The sequence below is a fragment of the Pholcus phalangioides genome, unplaced genomic scaffold (assembly GCF_987345545.1).
Source record: "Pholcus phalangioides strain wild (caught in Gottingen) unplaced genomic scaffold, Ppha-v1.0 ptg000017l_1, whole genome shotgun sequence".
Classification (NCBI taxonomy): domain Eukaryota; kingdom Metazoa; phylum Arthropoda; class Arachnida; order Araneae; family Pholcidae; genus Pholcus; species Pholcus phalangioides.
In genome coordinates this window covers 50,420,458-50,446,787 of record NW_028301610.1, presented here as the reverse complement: position 1 = coordinate 50,446,787, position 26,330 = coordinate 50,420,458, and the positions used below count along the sequence as shown (strand labels likewise).

Here is a 26,330-nt window from a genome sequence, read left to right as displayed (position 1 = left end):
GGGCGTGTGGTCTCCTCGAACAGCTAAGACTGCTGCACACCTGTTTGCCATGGATGCGATGAGGTTATCGATCAGACTTTGGGGAATACTGTTCCACTCCTCAAGAAGTGCAATCTGCAAGTCTCGGACAGTAACAGGCGGCCTTGGTCGCGCAGCAATGCGTCGTCCGAGCATGTCCGGACATGCTCGATTGGATTCTATGATGCTCATTTTATTCTCATGCTCAATTAATATACAAGGTGTATGGGAAAGTCGCTTGGCCCTGAAATGACTTGCAAACAAAAAGAGCTACAGCAATGCAACTCCTCACACGGAAAGTATCCCAAGGATATGTCTTCAAAAATTTTAATTTAAAAAAAAAACACTTTCAGTGCAATATGCTCAAATGGTGATTGGTATTGCTTTAGCAACACGAGCAGATATGCTCCGGCGCCCCTGCCCCTTGTGCTCTAGAAGTAAGGAATGTGGCCAGTGAGAGACAGAAGGAGTTACATTGTTTTAAAAATTTCTACCCTGATAGCCCATGGGTGTAAGGTTTAGGATGCAAAAAGGTGCATAATCGGGCCTTTAAATAGGCTGGGGCAACTTGGACATCGAGCCAAATGGGGTCTCACAAAAAATATGTATACTTATTTCGCAACCTTTTAACAGGGACCCCCAAGAAGGCACGCTACGACCTTGCCCAAGATCATTTAGTTTATAGTCTAATAAATATTTTTTCATCATCACCAAGTAGGCATGTCCCCCCCCCCACCCTGAAGCTGAATCCCTCGGCTGGAATTTTTGGTATAGGCCCAGCTGAAACTGGGTTGCAGAGGTGCCGACATGACATGAAAAAAATATCGAGGGGGCTGAGAAAATCCATATTCGTCCCGTACGCAGGAGGAATGGTGTGTGTGGTATTTGTGTGTTCTGTATATTCGTGAATTATATGAGTTGGAGGGAGCTCAACATGGCTCACCACAATTGTGGGGCTGACAAGGCCCGGGACAAATAGCATGGAAAAATCAAAAATTATGGTATGACTTTACTATAGAAGGGTCTTACCCCAGGATGTGGGCCATAAGAGCTCAAATAGCCTCGGTTCCCAGCACGTACGGCTCAATCACCTTGACAACCCTTATTTACCTTTTTTTCACTCTGTAAATTCACTAGAGGCAGGCCCATTTTAACCTGACCTAAGGGCGTGCCAAAGATCACAGCCCAGCAGGAGGAAACGGATTTATAAATTTAAATAAAAAAACATTATATTGGAAAATTTATCCTCTAGTTCGATAGCAATATAGTAAAATAATGCTTACCTTTTCTCTAAACACTGTCTTCGGCGTCAACTGTTTGGTCCCTCAGATTTCACGTCTTTGTTTTTAAATTTATATACTTATTTTTAACATTAAAATTCGTTTAAAATTGCTACGTAGCTACGCCGTGCTTTTCTCTTTTCCAAAATGGCCGGCTTTGTTGACGCTCTCTGACAGGGAAGACGGTAGAAACGCGTCGTGAGGGCCTATACCGTTCTTGGTCGCTGTCGGTCGTTATAAATGGCAAGTGTGACGTTATGATGGGCGAAAAATTTGGATTATTTCAGAAGAAACTAATTATCGTATAAGATATTCTCCTTCGAAACGAAATGCTGTAAAAATGAGAGTAAAACTATTTTAGAGAAAAATGAAGATATTTTGGCGTTTATTGAGTGAATACATTTTTACTATACCGTTCGGTATCGGACACGTAGAATTTTCCGGCGCTCGGTATTCATTCGACGATACCGTTGTACTATTGGGGTAGTTGCGGCCCTGTTTCTGTATACCTAATTACCTACATCTATTTTTTTTTATATCGGGGGTTCCAACGTGAAGTTCCTCATGGAACCCTTAATGATAATGAGGATATTCTACAAACTCAAACAAATCTTTGAATATTTAATCATAAAGCATGTCCTTACTGCCGTCCCAACATCATAGCCTCACGGCAAAATGAAAGAAGGCTTAGGCACCACCTCTTAGTTTACATATTTATTGTCATAAATCATTGTGCAGATCTTGTCGTGGAAGCTCCTACTCGACTGAGGTCCCTGCATGGCCCCCACAAGGGGTGGGTCTGGCAGGACTTTCCCGTGGGCCCACAAGGATTCTTATCAGATACGATTCTATTTTTGTTTTTCACACAACAAATTCATATTAGAGCCCGTGAAGAATCTGACCTGGGAAGTACACCAAAGACACAAGCCTAGGAGCCTTACTGCGAGATGTGGGGCCATGAGTCACCGTGCCGTTGAACTCGTGGTTGAGACTCACGAGTTCAGAGCCTTGTAAGAATATTGAAAGGCATTCACGAATCAAGAGTATTGGTTATAACCATCACCAGACGATAAGCACGTACAAGAACTCCTTGTTGTCTGTGAATCATCTGAGTTGTCTCCTGAGTATGAAATCGAGCATCTATCATCAATGGCATAAGTGAACAATGTGACCCCTACAAGGGTAGGGCGACTGGCAGGGCTCTAGCACGGGGGCCCGGGACAAAACTCAAGTTATACTCCACTATAAATTCACTATAGAGGAGCCTAACTCCAGGATGGAAGAAAGGTGTGATGAGTACTGAGATGCTCGTGGTAAAAAGGAAAGATTTTATTCTTACATGAAATGTGCCCTTCAACTTTTTTCCCCCAGATTAAGGAGGACATTCTTTTATTTCACCTGCACAGACCTGTTTCTTTACTCACAGAATTTCAATATTTGATATCTATGCGGAATGACACAATAACATGCTACCTTATACAATATAGGGAAGTTTTTCTGCTCAGTAAAAAAAAACTGTGTACATGGAAACATTCTCAGACTCTAAACGTCCATATTTTGTTAATTTTTTCACCATGAAAAAATGGTGCCTTTCTTAAGCACTTTTGCTTATAGCCAATGAACGGATAAAATAAAATTTCATCAACAAAAATATGCCTTCTAGAAAACATTGAAATCAATTATGCAATACTGTATTATATTACATATGAGAAACAGTGAATTAGAACCCCTTCCGCCACCTATCAAGTGAAACTGTTACAATTCTTCAATTGAAATTAGCAACCAGAATTTGATTAATGTGCCACGTGAAAACAAATGCGATATATTAGTTAATATTTTATAAGCAAATATATTAGTTGAATAGTCAAGTTTGCTTCAAAATTTGAACAGTTGTTACTTGTGTGCGGTAAATTAATGTAAGTAAAACGTGCAAAAATGACCCATAGCTTTCTCTGCTTGCAATAGGAAAAATAATAACCTAGAATGTTTCAAACTTGTTTCCTTTGCATATTCTTTTGGGTTACAATCACAGAAAGTTTAAAGATGACACATTAATCAAGATTCTCTTGCAGATCAATCAGAACACAAATTAATCAGAAACTCTTCGGTCTCTGATTTTAATTGAAGAGTTTTAATTTATACAAGTTTTTTTAACAGTTTCATTTGATAGGTGGCGCAAGGGGTTCCAGTTCATTGATGTTTCCTCACGCGTATGTGATACAGGGTGATTCGCTAAACGCATGGGACAAACTTTGAGAGGTGATATGACACCTACACAAGCATTTTTGATCATAGAAGCCGAATCGCAATAGCGAAGGCGGGTTAGATAGTGCACAACAACACTTTACCAAAAACATATTTTTCAGAAGGATTTGCTGCGATGTGTCATCAACCATTCGAGAGTGCATTTGCACATTCATATGGGATTGGAGTTTTTTTTATTGTGCAAGGACCATCAAGGTTTTGTTACGCCAAACAACGATCATGCGGTATAATGAATTGTAGAATTTACATTACACCCAGGTTCTACATGAAAAAGACCTACCACATTACAATACCCTGCACCCTGGTCATGAGCAATGGTGCACACAAGATCGACCTTTAGAGGGGCACATTGGGTTTGGGGAACGCAAGGAAGCTCTTCTAGAAAATGCTTTAGCTACTAACCTTGAAAATGCATTTTATAAATTAACAGAAATGGATAAAGATAACATCCACACAGTATGAAGGCATTTTCTTTCAATGTGTTAATTGAGAATTTTTGAAAATATTTTTTAATTTTGCATGCGAACCACCTACCATCGTCGTGGACGACCTCCAGTCTGCAGACCATAGATTGAGAAACACAGATATATACAATGCATATCTTCTCCCCTTTCCCAAGTGGGCGATCCCGAATCTCGTACACATGGGACATCCAGCAACTATTCTCAAAGTTGAAAAACCGAAAAGAAACGCACTGATTAGAAAGACAACACACATACTGTAAAGTATGTGTTGCACACATTTTAAGGGTGCCTACCATGCTAAGTATAGGTTTGGCAGCATGGCTGACAGGGCAGGGACAATTCACAATTTTTTGCTTTTTCACGCTATAAACTATAGAAGGGTCCATAAAAAGTCTGACTTTTTACGACCATGCAATAATGATTTGATAGTCATTCTCGAGTGGCAATGAAAGACCAGTGAACATGGACACTGTGGAAGTAGCATATGCATGATTTTTTCGGGGAAAGGGAGTGTTCCCTGCCTCAAGAAATTCACCATGTATTGGGAGGGGCTAACCCCAAAACCACCCATTTGCTCACAATAATGCACGGAAGAGGGGGGGGGTGGAAACCACTTTTTAGAGGACCGCAAGCTTATTTTTGCACCGGGCCACAAGAAACTTGAGCCCGTCCCTGCATGTGCATTTGAGCGCAATGATTTGTAGTTCTTTCTTAACGCAGTTATCATCAAACTTTCATTCTTTCATTTTGAATGGAATCAGTAACTGTTTTCATTCACTCATTTTAGGTATGAGAAATGTAGAAAAGCTAATACAGGCTACAGAATAAGTAATCAAACATGAAATGCAATCTCTTGACAAAATAAAAAAAGTGTCATTTTCCTAAAACATTTAATGTTGGTTGCCGGTTCTTATCCCTATCATCATTTTCTCATCACATTAATCAGGATGATATTTAAACATATCTGACTACAGGGCACATTGTGGCAGGACAGGCACAGTAATCCAGGTTGATAAGATACTCATCTAAAGTAACGAAGGATGTTTAGAGTTGTTGAGAGTTTGATACCCGGTTCATTCTTGTCAGAAAACTTTCCTGACACGGGTACAACAGAAACGGCGACATGACCACAGAAAAAATTGCTACCGTAGTCCCCCCCTGGTCGAGGGGGTTAGTGCACCAACCTCTTGATGAGTATAAAAACAAGCCTGCCATTTGGAATTTGCAATAAATTGTAGGTCCCGGTCTAGAAAATTGGCCCTTGTGTGGATAAAATGATCGTGGTGAAAAACTCCACAGAAGATAGATACATTTCACTCTCGATTTTTATACTTCAAAATATTTTTTCGATTCAAACTATTTAAATTTCTGATAGGCTGATATATTTTTAAAAAAAAGCAATTCAAACGAGTTCTGTGCCTGAACTCTACCTTGCCACTCATGTATTATTTAGCTTCTGAAGGGATTAAGAAATATATAAAATTCACACATAAGGTCAAATATATAGCACATTTCAAAATCCAAAATACTCTGGAACTTGGGAAAAAAAAATCCATAAAGCAAAAGAGTCTACAATCAGACTATTACAAATTTTTTAAATGGCAGGATTGAAAGCGGCTTTAGTTCATTGAAATTCATATACTATTCAGAAAAGCAACAGATTCATAAGAAAATAATTCTTGCACATTAGACATTACACCTAAACAGCAACTTATAATGAAAGCAGATTATTTAATAGAAATGAATTACCTTTTGGGTTTGATAATACCAGGGAAGACCAATGTGTTGTCGACCCAAAAATTGCAAAAGGAACCAAGGCTAAATGTGTTTCAGAACTATATGAAGTTCCTTCATTAGTGTAGCAAAGAAAGAATAATGAAAATACTCCTTATAGCAGGAGTTACTCGCTGTTCATGGGTGGAGATACGGCAGGTCCCCCAACATCAAAGGTGGAGTCGACTGATCTAATGTATATGTGAACTGACATCATCATCATGCCCCCCCCCAGGACTTCCAAGTCTATCTCCAACTATGTCGCTGTTGTAGACAAAGGGACGAATTCATAATGAACAGGCAACGAGCAGAGGAGAAAAGAAAAAAATTGCAGAGCCAATCACAAACGAGAATGCGATGGTGATGAATAGAAAATAATTATTGTAGAAACTGTTGTCAGATTTTTGGGAAGGGTGGTGTGTTAGTTAGGTCGTTGACCAACTGGTTTGAGTTTTTGTTGATGTGGAATGATTCGAAGAAGTCCAAGTCAGATGGTGAGGGGCATTTTTGAATAATTTTGACAGAAGTAAAGTCAAATTTATGGTCCAGGTTTGAATTGCTTTTTTTTAAAAATAAATCAGCCTATCAGAAATTGAAATAGTTTGAATCGAAAAATATTTTAACGTATGAAAAGCAAGAGTGAAATAGGAAAAGTATCTATATTCTGTAGAGTTTTTTCCAGTGTTAGGATGAATCCCCCGCAGAATATTGGTCAGCGCATCCTGACGGCACTCAAATATGTACTCGGGACTTGAGATAACGATGGTCTGATCAACTCCTTGTTGCCATTTCTTTTTCGCTTCTTCCTAGCACTGTTGGATCTACATCACTTATTTCTGGGATGCAGTAGATACACCATACATTTGCCAAGTTTTATAAAAAACTTAGTGTAATACCAGCATAAAAAAAAAACAAGGGGGGAGGTAAAGAGTTCTCCAATTTGTCATCACAAACATGAAAATCCGCATACGTTTTGTTGGCAGGAGTGACTATGAAGTGAAGATGTATTGACAATGTAATTCACCCTTTACACATGATTGGATAAACTGGTAGTTTGATAAATGGTATGATATATCAGCTTATTGATAGGGCAATTTCTGAGTCTTGAGTCGATCAAGCTCCAGTTCAGCTAACTGCTGTTTGTCTACTTTCCTCTCTGCAATTTTAACAAAACAAAAAAAAGATTGTGAACGACAGAAGACAAAAAAAAAAGATTTAAAAAAAAAGTACTAAAACAGAAATTGTTAAAACGTTCAGGATTCCAAAAAGTTCATTGAGTACTCTAATCAAAGATCAATAAAAGATCATTTCTGTCGCAAGTGGATCCAGCGGCGTTCCACCATCCTGAAAATATTTCAGAAAATCAAAATTTCCGGATCTCGAAAAGGCACTTGTTGCTTGGTTTGAAAATGAAAAGTAAAAATTCTAATCAAAGGAAACTTTTTGAAACAAGCAAAATTATTTGCCTAAAAGTTAAACTTCAAGGATTTCAAAGATCTGATGGATGACTACAGAAATTCAAGAAAAAACACTGACTTTTCGAATATTGTGTGGAGAAAGTGAAGCTGTGAATACAACTGTTACCAGTGAATGGAGAGACGGGAAGTTAAAATCATTGATTACTGAAATTGCCACCAAATGTTACAATAAAGCAAAAAAAAAAAAAAAGATTTTTTTGGAAATGGTCAAGTAATTGTGGGTGAGCAACTTTTTTACTTTTCCTTTTTTTTGTCTCTCTCTCCCATTTACAAACTTTCAATTCTATGAACTAATTATCAAGTTTGTACAGGTTCATAAAAACGAGCGTCAACGGTATACAAATTTCTGACCTATGAAAAACAAAAATACAGAATATCTGGCCCGTTTACTAAGAAGTTGTGCACCTTAAACTATTTTAATTGAAATAGAGAGCAGCCCATTCTTATAAAGTTTCAAGAAAAAAACTTTTCAAAACAATATGACTTTCATTTAAAGAACTTTAATGAATAATAGTTTAAATGTTCAAACACACATATTTCTGACTAATTTTAATATCAACATAATCATAATATCGACATTTAATTATCAACATGGTCAAGAGACAATACCATCTAGCAAAATACAGTTCCAGCATCATGTCACATGAAACTTTTTTTTTTAACATTTATCTCACACACATTATTCAAAAGGGGGGGAAAAAAAAAACAAATCCAGAAGGAACAAAAAAAAAAAAAAATCCAAGGAGCTAAATTGCTCTTACTGGCTATCGCAACTTCAAATGAGAAAAAAAAAATTACATCAATGTTATAAGTGTGTCAATAACATTGTATTTATGTATAATACTAAACAGTAAATCGTGGTAGCAGGCAGGCATGTGGTGAAAAAATCCAAATATTGATAAAGAAATAAGGTGCAGAAGAAAGTTGTGCAAGAAGTTCAAAAATTAAAAACTATTACTGATTGAAAACAGATATAATTTCAATTTTTTTAACATTGGAAATGAAGTGTTGTTGCTAAGGAGTTGTATAGGAAGAGTTATAGAACTTGAGAACAAGGTAGGAAAAGTGTTTTTGACCAATTGTTTTCTTGGTTCTAGGGACAAAATAAGTTCTTTTTCTTCTTGCAGATGAACAAAAGGTATTCAAAGGTAGAGTATGCTGATTTTTCATAAGTATAAAGCATTGATTTAAAGGAATACAGGTAGTGCAGTGGAAGAGTATTCAGGGAACGAAAAAGGTCATAGGAAGGTAAACTGTATTTATTTGTTATCAGCCTTATAATTTTTTTATGCAGAATAATCGAGGGACTTATGTAACCTCAGTGATGTAACCACTACCCCAAGCAATTAAGCCATAGAGTAGTTGGGAATGAAAAAAAGAGTAATATAGTACTAAAAGAAAAGAATTTACATAATATTTGAGATAAAAGAACCTGTACAACAAGTAGTGAAGTTTACTATGAAGTTTTTGTACATGAGAATTCCATTTTAAGTTTGAATCTACATATATGCCAAGGTATTTAATTGTTATATTCTGGAACAAGTAAACTCAATCATTAAAAGAACAGTTGGGATTATGGAAAATCCCTCATGTTAGGTTGAGGGTTATTCAGTAAAGAAAAATTCATGAAGTTTGTTTTTGAAACATTAACATTTAAATTGTTAGCTAAAAACCAGCAACGCATTTCTAATAGGTCTTGGTTTATTATATTAGTTTATGTATGATAGTCTTTAGCAGTAAAATATTATGGCTGTATCATCAGCAAAAGTTACTGTCTCGCCAGAAATTTCAAGGTTGCAAAGATCATTGATAAAAATAAGAAATAACAGGGGACTAAGAACAGAACCTTGGGGGATGGCGTTGATAATTTTCATTAAATTACCATTTTTATCTCGGCATCGAACATATTGGTATCTATTGCTAAGGTATGATTGTATATAGGAGTTCAAGAGGAACACCTCTAATACCACAAAAATTAAATCTTTGCAATCAAGATTCTGTGAGAAACTATCAAAAGCTTTTTTATATATCAAAAAATATTGTAAGTTTTGTATGATTTATGAATATTAGTATACCCATTAGTATAAAATCTAAGAGAGCTGTTTCAGTGTTTCTATTGGGAAGGCATCCATGTTGTATGGAAGAGTAGTTTGATTTATGTAAAAAAAGTGGCAAGTCTTGATTTTATAATTGTTTGATAGATATTTTAGAAACAGAATTAAGAATGATCTAGTTATTAAGTCATTGGAATCACCAGATTTATAAATCAGAATTACTGATGCACTTTTTAAACTGTCAGGGAAAATATCGCTCACAATGAATGAATTAATCAGATTTGACATTGTGAGGATCATACTATCAAGAAGTATTTTTAAAATAGACAAGTTAAGAATACCAAAGAAAGCATAATTAGGTAATTTTCAAATATATTGAAGGAATTCATTTATATCAGCCAGAGAGAAAAAGAGTTAATTCATTTGATGTGTTACTATTTAAACCAGAAATATTTACAAAACGAAAGTTAAATTTATCAGCTAAGAGCAATAGATTTGATTCTGATGGAAGCCTTGACTGTTTTTCATTAGATCCTGATAGTTTATTAATAAATTTCCATTTCTTATCTGGGGTATTGCATCTACTAAATTGTTGAGAATAATAACTTTGTTTAGCAATTTTTAATTTTTGATTTAACATAAGAAACAGTACTTTTGTAGGCAGTTAAAATCAAATTATCAAATGGAAATCTTTTATTTTTTATGTATAACTTTTGTTTTATTTTGATCAAATGGAGATCTTTTTAGTAAACCAATCATATATTTTTCATATATTAACAGTATGACTACTGGTATGATTACTAACAATTGTTTCGAGTTTTAGAATGAATTCATCAAATTCCTTGCCTGGATCACTTGTAGAAAAATTAAAATTATGGTTAAATGGTGGGAAGAAATTGCAGTATAATCGACATGTTTCATCAACTTTTGTGTATTAACAGCAATCATCGATCTAGGAGATCAAAATATTAACTTGCAAATTATAGGATAATGGTCACTTAAATCAGTAATAAATACAGATGATTGAATGTTAGAAATGTTATTAAATTTGCGAATAAAAATGTGATCTAAACAGGACTGAGAAATAGGCCTGGTCACGTCATTAATTAGTGGTGTTAATCCAGCATATCCATATAATAACAATGATCATTCGAGTCAGAACATAAAATATCAATATTGATGTCACTAATAAAAATAATATTTTTAGATTTTATGCATTTTAAAATTGCACCCAATTCATCAACAAAACAGTTTATTGAATGAGAGTGAGATCTATATAAGTAAAGTAGTTTGTAATGTGGTTAGAGATAAGGCAATCATATCAGCAGTCTGCATAGTTAGTGAGTCAAGATTTACAAAAGGGCAAGATTTATTTAGAATAAGAAAAAATACCTCCAGATTGATTATAATCATGACAATAATTAAATTGAAACTTAGTATTTTGTAAAAGAATCAACCTCGCGCGAGTATAAACCCATACTTCTGTCAGAACAAGAACATCTATTTTGTTAATAACTAAATATAAGTAAGATAAAAGTGAATCGAAATGAGACCTGACACTACGTATGTTGAAATGTATGATATTTAGTTTTGATAAGATCAATTTTTGATTGGAAATAGATGTATTTAAAAAATTTTCAAAATCCTCCAGGGTATGAAGCGTGAAATGATTTATTTCACAATTAACAAACATGCCACAAAGAAAAATTTTGAGTTAAACACATCCCGGACAACTGAAAATGTATATGTAATAATAAATTTAATTACGATGCAAGTGAACAGGTTTTTATGGGATATTCTGAGTTTGATCACTGTATACAAAATAGCAGGCTGATTGTTAGGAATAAATATCAGTAAATTAGAAACAAAAATAAATATATGACAAGACCCGATGATTGAAAATTATTACTGAAATCATATATTGAGCTCATTATAGCAAATTTCTGATCAAGTCGATTTGAGTTAAGGCACACATGAAAATTAACACAATATATATTATCAAAGTTCTTGAGCAGCACTAAAGAAATAATGGAGAAACATGATAAAAACTTCATATAATCTAGGAATAAATGAATATTATGAGAACTCGAGCATAGGTGAACATAATACAATTGTATTGTAACTTAAACGTTATTTTAAATACTGATAAGAAAATAAAATTTAGGTTATTGATGACAGAATATGTAAAATTCACAAAAATATTAAGAGTTATAAAAACAGATAAAAATTTTAATCTAGGACTCGTGATTAGAAAAAACATACTCTGGATGCACAGACAGACTTTAGTATTCAAATCAATATTAACTATTAAGTCGATTTTAATCATCAAGATGCCGATTCTTTACTCCATTACTTTCAAGTAGATGCGATTCTTCCTCTGAAGATTAAAACGACTAAAAGAATTGTCTGCTGGGCCCTGCAATGAATTTAATATTATAAACGCACATACATATTTAGATGAGACACAAAAAACAATGATACAGTGAATGACAGCCCAAAAGTGATCAGAATGGTTGGCAGGCTGTTGTAGTGTTTGTGTTTAGCTGCTAAATGTCTTTCAGAAAACCTACATCCATCTGCTGATCAGTACAGTGGAGTAACGTGACAGCAGTCATGTTGTCGCATATATATAATATTTTTATTAAACCTTTATTGCTTTTTATAGATTTTTATGATGGGTAAAAAGTTGGAACAACCATACATAAAGTGGATAGACTTTTTGAACTGTAGGAAAAGGAACTGTCTCTTCTGTATACACCTATGGCTGTTTTCAATTGGGAAAAGTGGAATGGGAAACAGTTTACCTAGAAGCTGATCTGGAAAAGCACAAGTTCACAAGTGGTTCCCTTGTTTTAGGACTGAGGACTGATTAATTTTCCCTTGCAAACCCTTTGCTCAGGTTGACTATCCTCAACCTCCAAAAGGGAGTGAAAACTTTGAGAATTTGTGGCAGGAAAAATGCCAGAATCCATGAACAGATCTTAGAAGATTGTTGAACTGAGGAACTACCTAGCATGTCCTAGGGTTCTTGCCAACAGATTTTGCGCTAGGAAATGCAGAAAGTTGAAACAAGTGTTCTTTAGATTAAGTACAGTACACACATGTACTCATGACTGCTTTTGATCAGACATAATGCAACTATTCTCACCTGTGGGGTAACACTGATTAAAATCACAATTTAAAAAAATTATCGATTTAAATCAGAAAACAAAAAATTTCATTTTTCTTTAACTTCAATACTATTGAAAAAAAAGTAACTTAGTATGGTATGCATATATGTTATTGGAAATCTGTAAAGTTCTTGATCTAAAAAAAAAGTTATAAAAGATCCCGTAAATATAGATTTGAACCTAATTTCTAGATATAGTGCAGAAAGATGGCTGTTCTAGTTTTAGATTTTCTGCGTGGAAAAAATTGCAGAAATAAATATAGGGCACTAGAGCTCCCGATTAAAAAGCATAGAAATTAATTTTTGTATAAAGCCTTGAATAATACCCTAATCACTGATGTAAAATAATAAATGTTTTACCAACATAAATACCATTGCACTTGAAATTTTAATTTGAAAAGAGTGAAAAAGTATAGAATTTTCATTTTTTTTTTTTTTTTACAGAAACATTAAATTTGAGAAGAATGAAAATGCATAAATTATTAAGTAGCATCATGCAAGCTGGAAACATATTACAATAAATGCATCCACCAATTCTAAAAGAAATAATCTGAATCAATCTGAAATAATCATTGAATAATATTAGTCTATAACTGACATTTTTATAACATTCGTTATATACGCGAGTGATATGCTAACGTTTTCTTACAAAAAGGTATGAATTTTTTTAAATATTCAAAAAATTTCAAACTTTATCGCCACAATAGTTATGGTTATTACCTACAGATGACGATTCAAAACAATTTTTAATTTAAGCGTCACCTGTCGGTAATAAAGGTAACTATTCTTACAACAAATTTTTGTTATTTAATAAAATCCTGTCCTTGTGTGTGTTATTATTACTGTTAAAAGAATTATTACTTTACTTTTTATCACCTTATCTATATTTATATTCAAGGAAAATTTCCCTCAAAAATTTCTCACGCACACACTTTGGAAAATATAATGCCAGCTATCAGTGAAAATATGTAGTCAAGTATGCTTTTAGTAAATTGTTTAAATGCATATATAATTAAAATATAATTTTTTTTTGTTTGATGAACTCAAAATTTCTGCAAATGTCAAGAAAACTCCTTCGTGGATAAATTTTATCCAATTTTTTGCAAGAATATGGAAAATTTATCACTAGTTATTATCACTGAGGGCGCGGAGTCTAGCATGCTGGGAAGACATAACAAACTGCGTAGGACTTTTCTTTACCTCTCCACTGCTTCATCCCAATGCTCACATTTTCGTGCTGCTTCTCGAGCATTGAAAATATGAACTGAACTTATCGTTTAGTATAATCTCTTGCTTAAAGTTCTAAATTATTCTCCCCTGCAAATGGAAACGACATTTCACTTCTGAATATTTTTTCAATCAAACAGCAATAAAACCCATGGGATATATATCAGTTTTTAGACATTAAATTAACATTCAGATAACTTAGAGCATCAAACTGATGTCTGGAAATTCTCTTGGGGGGGGGCACCTTTGCACCTTCCTTACAAGTTGCTCTTCCTAGGCCCTCCACAGCTATCACAGCTTATAAAAAATCTTATCCTGGCACTTGGAAGAACACATTTCCCCCCATGATTTAGTGTCAATTGAGAAGACATCCACGTCAGAGGTGGGTAATTCCCTGTCAGTATTATTATCATTAACTAACCCCATTTCCGACTACATGGTCTGGGAGAAAAAAAAATTGTCAAGCCTGGCTTTATGGCAAGAAAATTTATAACAATAAGATCAAATGCGCATATTATACTTTAACGTGCATGCTAGTAAGAATATAATAATTTTAGTGCTCTGTATATGCACAATACTATCAGAATTATGCACATTTTTTTAAGGAAAAAGTATATAAAATTTTCTTCAAACAGTGGCAGAAACAGTACATTTTAACCAACACTTTAAAGTATTAGGATCCAATTGAAACTAGTTTGAGTGGATTTATTAAGAACAAAGCAGCATGTTAGATGATGTGCCAGAATCAAGCAAAGCTATCTATAAGGAAGCCATAACGCACTCATATTTGTTAGATGTCACTGCAGGGATTCAGACTTACATTCAGCTTCTCGAGAAGTTCATGAAAAAGGGCTTTGGTTAGCCCAGAACAAACTTTTTAAAACTACTGAGAATAAGCAACCCAATATGCTTTCACATGGTGTAATTTTACAACACAATAATGCTCACTGTTACCATTGCTGAAAGAATTCCCTAATTTACATCTAAAAGTTTTCAAAAGTTATCAAAATACTATGTAAGTTTGTTTTCAGTTATTGCCACTTCATCTATTCAAAGAATTTTATTATATTATTTATCATAATCTTTCACCATGTGCAGTATCAAAAAAGTACAGTAGATAGAACCTTAATTATCCAAAGGGGGTAAGACCAATCACCTTGATGCTCGTCTACCACTGTGAAGGATTGGATTGGATCTCAAATTTGTTGGCACAAGGACCAATTTGGTCAAACTGCGCCATAACAATCGATCATGTCAGAAAAATAAAAACTAAGCATGATAAAAAGCAACGTGAAATGTAAAACAATGAAACCAATAGCTTTAATGAATTTAAAAATGTGAGATGCATCACAATGGTCAGACAAAATGTCACGAAGTGAAAGATGACTTTGACCAAAAGCGGTTGTAAAATGATGACGATGATGTGAACAACTAAAAGCATGAGCAATGGTCAATGGAATTTGACAATGAGGGCACTCTGGTTGACTCTCTTAATAATAGATATGATTGTGTGAGGCGACTGTGTCCTATTCGTAACCGGGCAAGCAGAACTTCCTCCTTTCGGTTAGTTCTGCAGATGGGAAAGATTCAGAAGATCGGTAGATGGGTACCACATGAGTTGAATAACAGACAAATGGAAAAGCGCAAAAACATATGTGAAATTTTGCTTGCTCGGTACAAAAGGAAGTCGTTTTTGTATCGTATAGTTAGGGGATAAAAAGTGAATTTATTTTGAGAATCCAAGCGCAAAAAATCATGGGTAGACCTAGGCACACCGTCCACAAGACCGAATCACTTTGGTGGGAACAGAGGGGCATGGTCTATTATGATCTGTTAAAACCTGGGGAAACTGTTAACACTAAACGTTACCAACAACAATTGACTGATTTGAACCATTCGCTGCTTGCAAAAAGGCCAGAATACCGAAAGAGGCAACACAGTCATTTTTCTTCAGGACAATGCTCCATCACATACAGCAAAACCGGTTCATGCCATGTTGGAAGCACTCAGCTGGGAAGTTCTACCACATGCGGCTTACTCACCAGACTTGGCTCCTTCCAATTACCACTTGTTTGCATCGATGGGTCATGCACTTGCTGAGCAGCGCTTTGGTTTGTACGAAGATGTGAAAAAATGGCTCAATGAATGGTTCGCAGCAGAAGGGGAAGATATTTACTTGCATGGTATTCACAAATTGCCTGAAAGATGGGAAAAATGTATAACAAGCAATGCTTTTTGAAGCATACTTTGAATAAAGTACTTTTTATCATTCTTCTAAATTTAACGAGTTTCTTTTTTTTGAAAAAAAAAAATCCGCATTTCATACTTGTACACCTGGTATAAGTCTTACAGTAGAAGATAGAGGTGGTGAAGTGGTCATAGTGATGGAGAGGTTCTGAGTTCGAACCACACCGTCACCGCAGTGGTGGTCAGCCAAAGTTGGTTTTCTATGGTTTTCAACTTTGAGGTGCGAATGCAAGCCAATCTCCCCATTAACAAGTCTCACCGCAGAGAGCAAAAGGCCTACAACGATAAAATCTTCAAACATTACACTTTACTCATAGTTCGAAAAATATGTGACAGATGGCAGCACAAGCATCACACAGAAACAAGCTTTGCATTAGGTTCACAACATGGACATGCACATTCCAACATGTACCAATTCATTAAAAATTCTGCAGAGGAATATGGATGAGGTACATGTGTGGTTTAGTAGTAGTAGGAAATAGAATGGCAAGAAAAGAAAATTATTTCTCATTGAAAATGCAGAAATATGCAAAATAATGCTCCATCACATAAAAATACTGAAATATGCAAAAAAAAAAATATGCAATCATAGAAATTCTAACCCAAGTAATGTGACACACCCTCCTCTGGAGCAGAAAGTTAGGTAAATTTGCATATTTTTTACCTATGTCTTTTTTTTTATTTGTCCCTCTCAGGGAATCATTTCTCTATAACGAATGGGTAAGCCTTCAAGCTTTGTTAGAAATCCATTTAATTTAGAAGAAAATCATTTTTAGGATGAGAGTGTATATGCAGAGCATAGGCGTACGCAGAATATTCTCACAGGAGGGGTTTTCAGATTTTCTTTCCTTCTGAGGGGGGGGGGGTTTAATTTTTTTCCCCTGCAAAAATAACACTATAATCTTGGCTCTTCGCCCCTTTGCGTACGCCAATGATGCAGAGTGATGTAAGTCAGGGTATTATTGCATAGCTGTTTACAGATTTGTGTAAGAATATATATTTATATTTTATATATTTATTAATATTTATATATTTTATTAATATAGAATATATATATATATAATATGTATTGAGCACTATACAAAGAATACCAATTCAAAAAAAAAGTCTGGATCAAGCTGTTTCTTTTTGTGAAAATTTTTAGACTGATAAAAAAAAGATAAGGGAACCTACAGACACCAACTTTTCAAGACATGTCTTGGAGTACTGTGTCCATCTCATCACCTATTCTTTCTGTCTCTTTTTTCACATTTTCTACTTTTTCACAGAACTTGCTGATTCTATGGCCCAAATTACCTTATAAAAAAGGAAATAAGAATAATGCAATGAAATGAAGTTGGATCAATCACAACAATGAATAATTCTTTCAAACACACATACTTGCAGACTTTATACAAATACAACACAACAGGCAAAATGCCCAGCGAGGTGGCTGAGAAAAAGATGCCCATAACAAATATGGATGTCATAGATTTTAAAAATAAAGCAACCCAATTAAAAATATAATTAGAAACATTATAAATAATATATACACGATAAAATACTATACAATACCCATAATGTATTTATGGTTGTCTTATACTAAGTATGGATAGCTTCTCGATTTACCCCAACATGCAGTGCCGTCGGAGCCGGGGGTGCTCGAGCACCCACAGAATTGATTCAAAAATCGAAATTTCCTACATGAATCTCAAGAAGGGCACCCACAGATTCAAAACACTTCCGACGCCCCTGCCAAAATGTTTATCGTATTTCTTTTTAAACGTGTCAATTGTGTTACAATTAACTACCGCGGGGGGGGGGGGGGGGTAAGCTATTCCATTTATTAACAACCCTATTAGAGAAAAATTCCCTGCGACACCATAGCCTTGCATTGTCCTTCACCAATTGATACTGGTGTCCCCTTGTAAAAGCAGTCGATTGGCGATGTACTAAAAGTTCATGGTCCATCCTATTCATCCCATTGAAAATTTAGAACAGTTCGATCATAGGCAAAATTCCCTCTGCTCCCCCCTCCCGGCTACGCCACTCCCCAGTAGCACAACGATATAGTACAATATCTGGACCATATTGTTATATATCGAAATGTCAGAGGAATATCAGATGTCATAACTATGATATAGAACGATCTCGTCTTATATGGTGCAAATTATTTATGATGTTAATTGATCAAGTCTTTAATTTTTCAGCCGAATATGTATTTTATTTCATGTGAATAATCTCTACTTTGAAGGACAGCAACTTGGGACAATAAATAATTTTAACATAGTTTGAAACATAGATATAGTAGATCATTATAGTATATAACATTTAACATAGTAGAAACATAACATAGATCTATATCGTGCACCTGACAAAGATCTATACCAGATTCTCGATATAGACCTGATATAGATCTATCAAAGAAGACATAGCTCTATATCCTGAACATGACATACATCTATATCGTGAACCTGACAAAGATATATATCAGATACACAATATGTTGATATATCAACATATTGTGTGACTTTAAATAAAAATATTGCCTTCAAATAAAAATTTGGGGAAAATTTAAAGTCGAGCGTACAATTTTTTGTTTGAATTGAAATTAAAAACGTTTGAATGAATAATTTTTATATGAAATTTTGATTTTAATAGGATTGATTATGTTGATATATCAAAATCATTTCGTCAATTATAATTGAATCCTTACTGTGTATGTTTTACATCGTAGATGTTGGTATTTTAGGAGGAGCGAGAACTTATCCACCGTAACTTTAATTGCCACTTTATAATTGCACATATTTTTTAATTAAAAAAAATTGCTCTTGTTTTTGTTGTGTGTTTTTCATAAAATTATTTTTTTCCTTCGATGTTTTCATTTTTTACCATATTTTTCACATATTATTTATTCTGTATTTTTTGTTTTATTAGCATAAATTAATAATTTTAAATAATTAATATACTACACAATACATTAATTTGATTCTTGTGTTATATATAATTTTTCAATTATCTGCCTCAAAATGATAAATATGTCTCACAATTTCTATTCTGTAACTTTTGCATACATGAAAATGAATAAATTTGATTGAAAATACAAGTAAAAAAAATTAGTTACTTGTAAATTAATGTTATAATAACAACTAGTAACCAGTGCTGTAGTGGTGGGTTGGTAAGATACGGGGTTAGAGATGGGAATAATTCAGGTTACATGGGTTCAAATCCACCCACCTCCAAATCATTACACTTTTTTTTAATTTTTTCCGAAAGGGCGCCATCTATCGTCCAAAATTTGAATTATTTGAGTATATCACGTTCACGATATAGATCTATTTATCTCCGACTATGCCTTTTTTAGCCAGAACGATATCGTGGCCCGATATAGATCTATATTGGAAACTGAAATTTTACGATATAGATCTATATCTTTGTGCTACTTGGGCTGTTACTGATGCTTATCCATGTTGCACTCACCAATAGTTTTCTGAAATTCCTCCAATGCATTTTTCAAATTTACTTCCACATCTCTTTTGAGAATAGAGTTCTGCTGCATCAAGGGGCCATCATATCCACCATCACCTGGAACAAAATTACATATGAAATGGGTAAATTTTTTTCTAGTCATTCATGAATAAAAATATCATTAACTCACAATTATTGATTTTCCAATGTTGTTACGAAAATAAAGTGTGTAAGGTTTATGTAATATAAAGGCTACTACAGTGAAACCTCTTGATAACGAACACACATGGGGCAGAAAATTTTGTCCACTAACCAAAAGTGTCCCTTAATGGATAGTAAAATACATTGAGGACTGTTGACATAATTCAAAAAAGTGTTCATTGACGGAGGTGCCTGCTAACGAGAAGTGTACGTTATGGGAGGTTCTGCTGTACACAACCTAATTTTTTTCTGGGGCATTTCTAACAAATTGGTATAAGTTGGAAAATGAATGTGTGCATGTATGTATGCATGCAGGGGTGTGGGAAGACATGAAGTCAATTTTTGAACAACTTTTTCGAGCAGCAAAATATAGGATTTAGAGTTTTGAAGCAGAAAAAAAAGTTAGTTAAAAGTTATAGCAAGGGTGTATAAATTGGAGCCGAAAAACTTAAAATAAAAAAATAATGAATTAAAGCAACAATATTTGGGATTGATAACAAATGAAAAAAAAACCAAATTTATCAAAAAAAAACAACCATATTTTCTTGAATTTTTTTTACACCAGTCTATTTAGGATGACACAATTTTTTCTTGCCAAGGGCATTATTTGGTGCCTAGAACAGCAACAGTTTGAATAGGCTGAAAATTATCTATAATAAGTTTTGAATTTTTTTCCCTTAAATTAGTAATTTACTCAATAGAAAATCTTAATTTTTGATATTTTTATACTTTTGCGCACAGTAGTTGGTGCCACCTATCTTCAAAATCATGATGCCTGGCTATGTAACTGGGTGTATATTTGTATTATATGTCTGATGATTGCCATGGCAACATTTATTTTTTTTCAAAGAAATAGAGGATTAAAGTTGAAAAACCACAGAAATTCGTATTTAGCGAATCACCACGGAGAAGTGTCAAGCCACACCTTGAAAGTTCGGGAAACGCTGTAAATTTTCACCCACTCCCGATATATTGATATATAGTTTAAAAAAATGGCAAAAAAAAAAAAAATTTCCTTTTTCAAGGAGCACAGTGATAAAAAGGTGCTCAATGGTCTCAAAATAACGTGTGGTTTTTTAAAAATATTCTGATAAGTGTTAGAATAGGATTGGATTCTGACCAATAAATGTTACTTTCTTCAAACATGGACAATGCACCATGTTGTAGGTGTGGTGGGGGAGAGTCTAGGAAGACCCTAGGCATGTGCATGCCACTTCCATGTTTGCAGTATGACTCCGGCTGCGATAAAGCAAGGTTGTGTTGTGCCATTTTTATCGTGGATCATACTTGTTTAAAGTAGAAATGTCCATTATCTGGTGATTCAAGTGACATCAAATGTAATATGTTAATACCTATGACGATGTTATGAAGTTTGATATGAGCGAAACTGTCATAAGATAAAATGTGATAATAAAACTAATAAAGAAACCTTGTATAAAGAAATAGAGGACATTGTCATGGCAAAAATCAAAGAAATATGGTCAAGAGCTTCCATTCCTACTGTCCAACATAAACGAGTGAAAGCGATGTTGAAGGCGTACCTCATCTGAAATGCAAAAATCTTTTAAAATGACACCCAACCAAAGGGATTTTGTTTCCATCAATGGGGGACCCCAAGGAAATCCCTCTATGGACTCTGCTTGTTTCGCTCAATACCTTGTTTAGTGTTTACTCATTATTTGCTTGATGTATGTACTGAAAAAGTTGGAAACCACTGCTGGTAACTGAAGCGTTGACAGCTGAGCTACACTCACTCCAGCAACTTCTTGGGTTCATGTATACGCTTTGAGGGCTTGGCTATTTGTGTAGGGAACATTAAGCATTCTTCTTTCACTTACAGTCGCTCCCCCCCCCTTTGTATTCGCGGGGGTTATAAGTTCTGGGGGTGACCGCAAATATGGAAATCTGTGAATAACCGAAACCATAGGTCTTTTGTATATCTCGTCTATTGAACAGCATGAGAAGAGTAGGGTGATGCAAAAGGTAGAAGGGAATGTTAAAAGAGGGTGAAGCGATTGTTGCTGATGTTTTGTGAAGTAACGTATGTTGGAGTACGATGACAAGGCTTCTTCTACCAATTTTTCTACTTGTAAAGAACGTACCATAGAGGGATCTATGTCATGAAAACAATCTATTGCTGATTTGAACTTGAGCGCGCTTCCGCTATGTTACTCATGGTGTGAACTTGTCTTCCACTTCGTTATCTTGATCTTCATCTGGTACCGCTTAAGTCAACTGCATTAATTCCTCCTCGGTCAATGCTGAATTGCTCAGTTCTTTGAATTGTTATTAATGAGCTGTTCGACTTCTATATCCATATCATTGAACCCTTGTCCACTCACCTGCTTCGCTAACGTGACAATGTATTTTATTATTTCTTCAGTTGGCTTTGTAGAAATGGTTGTGTCCTTTAGCGTCCATTGTGACCAGAAGTTAATTCAACCCGAGGTGACTGTTTCTCTCTCAGGAGCTGTCACTGCTCTAGTGATGACAGTAATGTCATTAGCGAGCCATCCTAAACATGCACAACTCAAATTTTGTAAAAAAAATACAAGATGATTTTTGAGTGTTGCAAAAAAATCTCCAGTAAAGATTTTTTTCTTTACTGGAGATTTTTTTCCCCCACAAATATGGAAACTGCGAATACAGGGAGCTGCCTGTACTCACATTCTAGACAGTTAATTTGTCTTTCTGTGAATGACTTTAGAAATTCAATGAAACTTTTATAACACACCAAACACTTCTCTTAACCCTTTCAAAGGAAGACATTTTTTCCAAAACCGATGGAAAACAATGTAAACAGGTGGTCTGACTATGGGGGAGACTGACCAGAAAGGGTTAAAATAAAAAGAAACACTACAGTAAAACACTCATTTATGACATGTCTGTATTTACAAACAATACCTTTAACTTCATTTACATCTTATAATTCTCAAACAAGATGATAAAATGGAAAAAATTCATTAAAAATTTCCAGCTTTGTAAACCCGATTTATGAAAACTTTTACGTCAGAAACCCATAATCTTTGTCTTCAAATAAAGTTTCACATACTACTACGTACATAGAGAGACAGACTCTCAATAATCCCTCCAGTAATCTGGCGTTTTTAGACTGGTTTTATTCGAGAATAGAAGAGGCAAACATATCAGTGAGCATAAGTTAATATTATTTAAAAAGGCTTTTTGAATCAACTGCCGTCTGACAGTCGAGTGGTTAGGAACTAGGTTCTCGCTGTGCAGGTCTGGGTTCAAATACCAGTTTGAGCATGGATGTCTACTAACCCTACCAAATTCTTTGGACAGATCGTAAAGATCTCTTGGGAATATGTGATGATCACATTAAAAAAAAGAACTTACAGTAATTTGGTGATTTCTGTAACCCAGTGCTGATCCATCCGCATGCTTCACTACTGAAGACAATGCACTATTTACAGGAGGACTAAGTGGGCTGGAGTGGGCTGTAGCCCAGAGCAGCAAGTTCAGAAGGTCGGCAAATTTGAAGAGTGAGTGGCCAAGAAAGTTAGCAAAATGGGGGAAGGGCAGTAAAAATTTTATAACCCTCAATAAATCCCATGTCTGCCCAAACAGCAAGTGACCAGGTCAATGAGTGACCAAACGAGTGACCTGGAGAGTTCGGAAGAATGCGAGTGAGCAAAAGAGTGACTTAGAGCATGAGTAAGCATGTGAATGACCAAACGAGTGACCTAAAGAGCGAGGGCTCAGTTCAGTGAGTGGCCTAGAGTTGGCTGTCTGAAACGTATCCTGGGCCCTCGGATGAAGTGACTTTTCTGATGCCCCCACCTGGCGAGATATGTTAACTTCTGAAAATTTTAACCAGAAGCGATGAGAGCGGCATAGGCATAAAGTTATTCAAAATGTTGGAGGGGGGGACCTCTGTTTCAATATAACAAAATCTCGTTTATACGATGCGTCGTATAAACGAAGTTTGTATGCTCATACAGGTCAAAACGTCGTATAAATACGAAAGTTGTTTTACTGAAATTTTTTGAAAATGACCCCTCTCCTTCTTCAGCCATAGCCCTTTTTTAAAGAATTTATAGTTTCAATTCAAAATCATTGGTTTCTATTTCTGTGGAAAAAAATTGTGGTAGGCTGTGTGTCATGGACAAGGCTGCAAGTTTCGATATGAACACTTTCTTGATCCTCGAATCTCGATGTTGGTACTTTCTTTCAAAAGGAACACGCGGACCAGGCTCTATCTGCAACGGGGGGGGGGGGGGGGGGGAAGAGGGGTTCAAACCCCACTGTTGCAATAGTAGTGGTCGGCTGAAGCTGAAGTTGGTTTTCTGCGGTTCCCAAGTTCAAGGCGCGAATGTGAGTCGATCTCCCCATTAAGTCTCGTAACAGACCTACCAACAGCGCAAATATAATTCAATCGTAACACATCACTCACTTCACTTCTGAAATATAGATGGCAGCACTGAAAAATAAACACTACATATCCACTCAGACTGTTAGGTACAGACATTGTTGCACCTCCGGCACAACTCACTAGGTAGTAAATCACCCATAAATGGTAATAGACCTGAGTTGTGCTCGGTTTAAAAAAAAGAAAGGCTCTATCGTATTTAGCCAATTTTAGTCATTGCTCCAGTGAAGGGACCGGACCGTGTAGGAGAAAACTTTAATGAACAGCGTTGTCGCTACTGATATAATGATATTGGTATCATCGGATTTGTCTTTAAAATAGCTAATAGACAATATCGTCTATTTACGTTGCAAACTTAAATACAAATACAACGCCACAACAGGCAAATTGCCCAACGAGGTGGCTGACTTAAGAACATCATGGATCCCCGAGCCATTTTTTGGAGGCCCTACCTACTACTACTACACCCTCCCCCCGGAACCCCCCAACAAATCGGTACATGCGGGAATGTGCATGTAACTTGTCGAGATAAAGCGCAAAACAATTTCGCTACGAAAGCGGGCCTGGTGTGCAGACCGGGAAATCTATTTAAACCAGAGTAGAGTACCCAGGGTCGCAACTAGATGTTTAGTCAGCCGGGGCAAGCACGCTCACCGGATATTTTGCGCCCCTTTATAATGCTGAAAAAGAGGTTAGATGGTAAAATTTGTGCCCTCTCTGTCCTGGCGCACCAGACCAGCCTGCTCCCCCTAGTTGTGGCCCTGGTAGTATCATTAGATTTGTCTTAAAAATGTCTATCATTGGCTTATATTTTCATTGCGAAGCCGGGCCTTTCACATACACAAAAGAGATTTACCAGGCCACATGATTCCAAATGTTTAGAACGACTGACCTATACTACGAAGGCCGCAACTAGATAGGTACTTGATCAGCAGATAGGAAATCTGCTCCTGCTCTGGCCCGGCGTCCGTGGCAGCAGACTCACCGGCTCCCCTATAGTTGTGGCTCTGTACTCTGGAACTAAGCTTTCCTTTTTTTATGACAGCCTATTCTTCTAGCGGCAACAGTGTGGCGCCATAGTTCATTTGCTTAAAACTGTCAAGTAGTCAGAATAATATGGCCATTCAGTGTATAATGCAGTAAAACCTACCTTTTGCGGACACCAGTGGGACAAAAAAATTCTTCTGTAAAATAGGGGTGACCATTAATCAGAGGTTTGAAATGCATACTTTTATTATACATGGGTAAATTATTATTTGGCCTTAAAAGAGGGGGGGGGGGGTGACAGCATCTGAGAGGTGTCCGTTAAGAGGGGTTTTACTGTATAAGCAAAATGAGTTAATTGTTTTCTTACTAAAGCTCACTGACCTCTAAGCAGGGCCGCAACTAGATGCTTGGTCAGCCGGGCAAGCACACATTTTGACGCCCCCTCATAATGTTGAAGGAGAGGTTAAAGAATGGAATTTGCAGCCCCTCTAGTCCGGGGCACAAAATCCGCCTACACTCCCCTAGTTGCGGCCCTGCCTCCAAGGATCCCTAATAAAGAACAGTTGATTTTAAATCTTCGGTTCAAGTGTTTAGGCGAATTGCTTGTTAGTTTCACTTTTTATCCATATCTGTGGCAGGGCCGTCTTAAAAGCATCGTGAGCGCCCGGGCCAAGTGATTTTTTTGGGGCCCTACCTGGCAAAAATTCCGAAAATATCAAACAGTTGTCATTTTTGTGAGGTCCCCGTTCTGTTGAGGCTTCCGGGCTGTGCCCGATCGGGTCTATGCGTTAAGACAGCACTGATCTGTGGTCAATCATCATTTTAAATCAGCAAAAAAATTTAAAAGTTGACGACTCACAAGCTGGGATTTTTGGTGGGTTTCTAAATTAAAAATCCCCCCCCCCCCCGGTTCAATAAATTTATGATATAAAAAATAAAACAATATTAGAATTCGTACCCCTCCACCATTTTTAGCCCTCTAAATAATGGGCCACGCATCCAGTAATTGTTATTGCCTCTAGCTGGAGCCCTGTGAGCACCACACTTGGGGGAAGGGGGCGGGCATGACATCCATCCCAAGAAAGTAGTGAGGGGTGAGCAGGCCTATAGACATAATACGAGTTCCCAAAAATCCTCCTAAAACAGTGGTTCTAAACCTTTTCAAACCGCGACCCGATAAATCTAATTTCTATGAGTCTACGGCCCAGTCTGCAATAATTTACTTGTTCATAAGGTAATAAATAATTAATAAACAACCAATTACTTTTCAATTCAGTGCCAATTAATTGATTAATTAAAACACTTTAATAAATATTTATGAGTTCATTAC

General features: G+C 35.8%; 1 protein-coding gene across 4 annotated transcripts in view; it reads right to left on the bottom strand.

Moving 5' to 3' along the window:
• Window positions 1–11,502: 11,502 nt before the first annotated feature.
• Window positions 11,503–26,330, bottom strand: part of LOC149074061 (uncharacterized) — a 65,015-nt gene continuing 50,187 nt past the window's right edge. For 2 of the 4 annotated variants that reach the window (XM_089246904.1, XM_089246906.1), the window contains 3 exons: window positions 19,435–19,539; window positions 17,149–17,271; window positions 11,503–11,748 (listed from right to left, as the gene is read on the bottom strand). In XM_089246904.1, coding sequence (XP_089103030.1) covers window positions 17,162–17,271; window positions 19,435–19,539 — 215 coding nt within the window. In that variant the 3' untranslated portion in view covers window positions 11,503–11,748; window positions 17,149–17,161. Of the gene's footprint in view, window positions 11,749–15,770; window positions 15,927–17,148; window positions 17,272–19,434; window positions 19,540–26,330 lie in introns of all 4 variants that reach the window. The other 2 variants (XR_016194450.1, XM_089246905.1) reach the window with 2 other exon arrangements.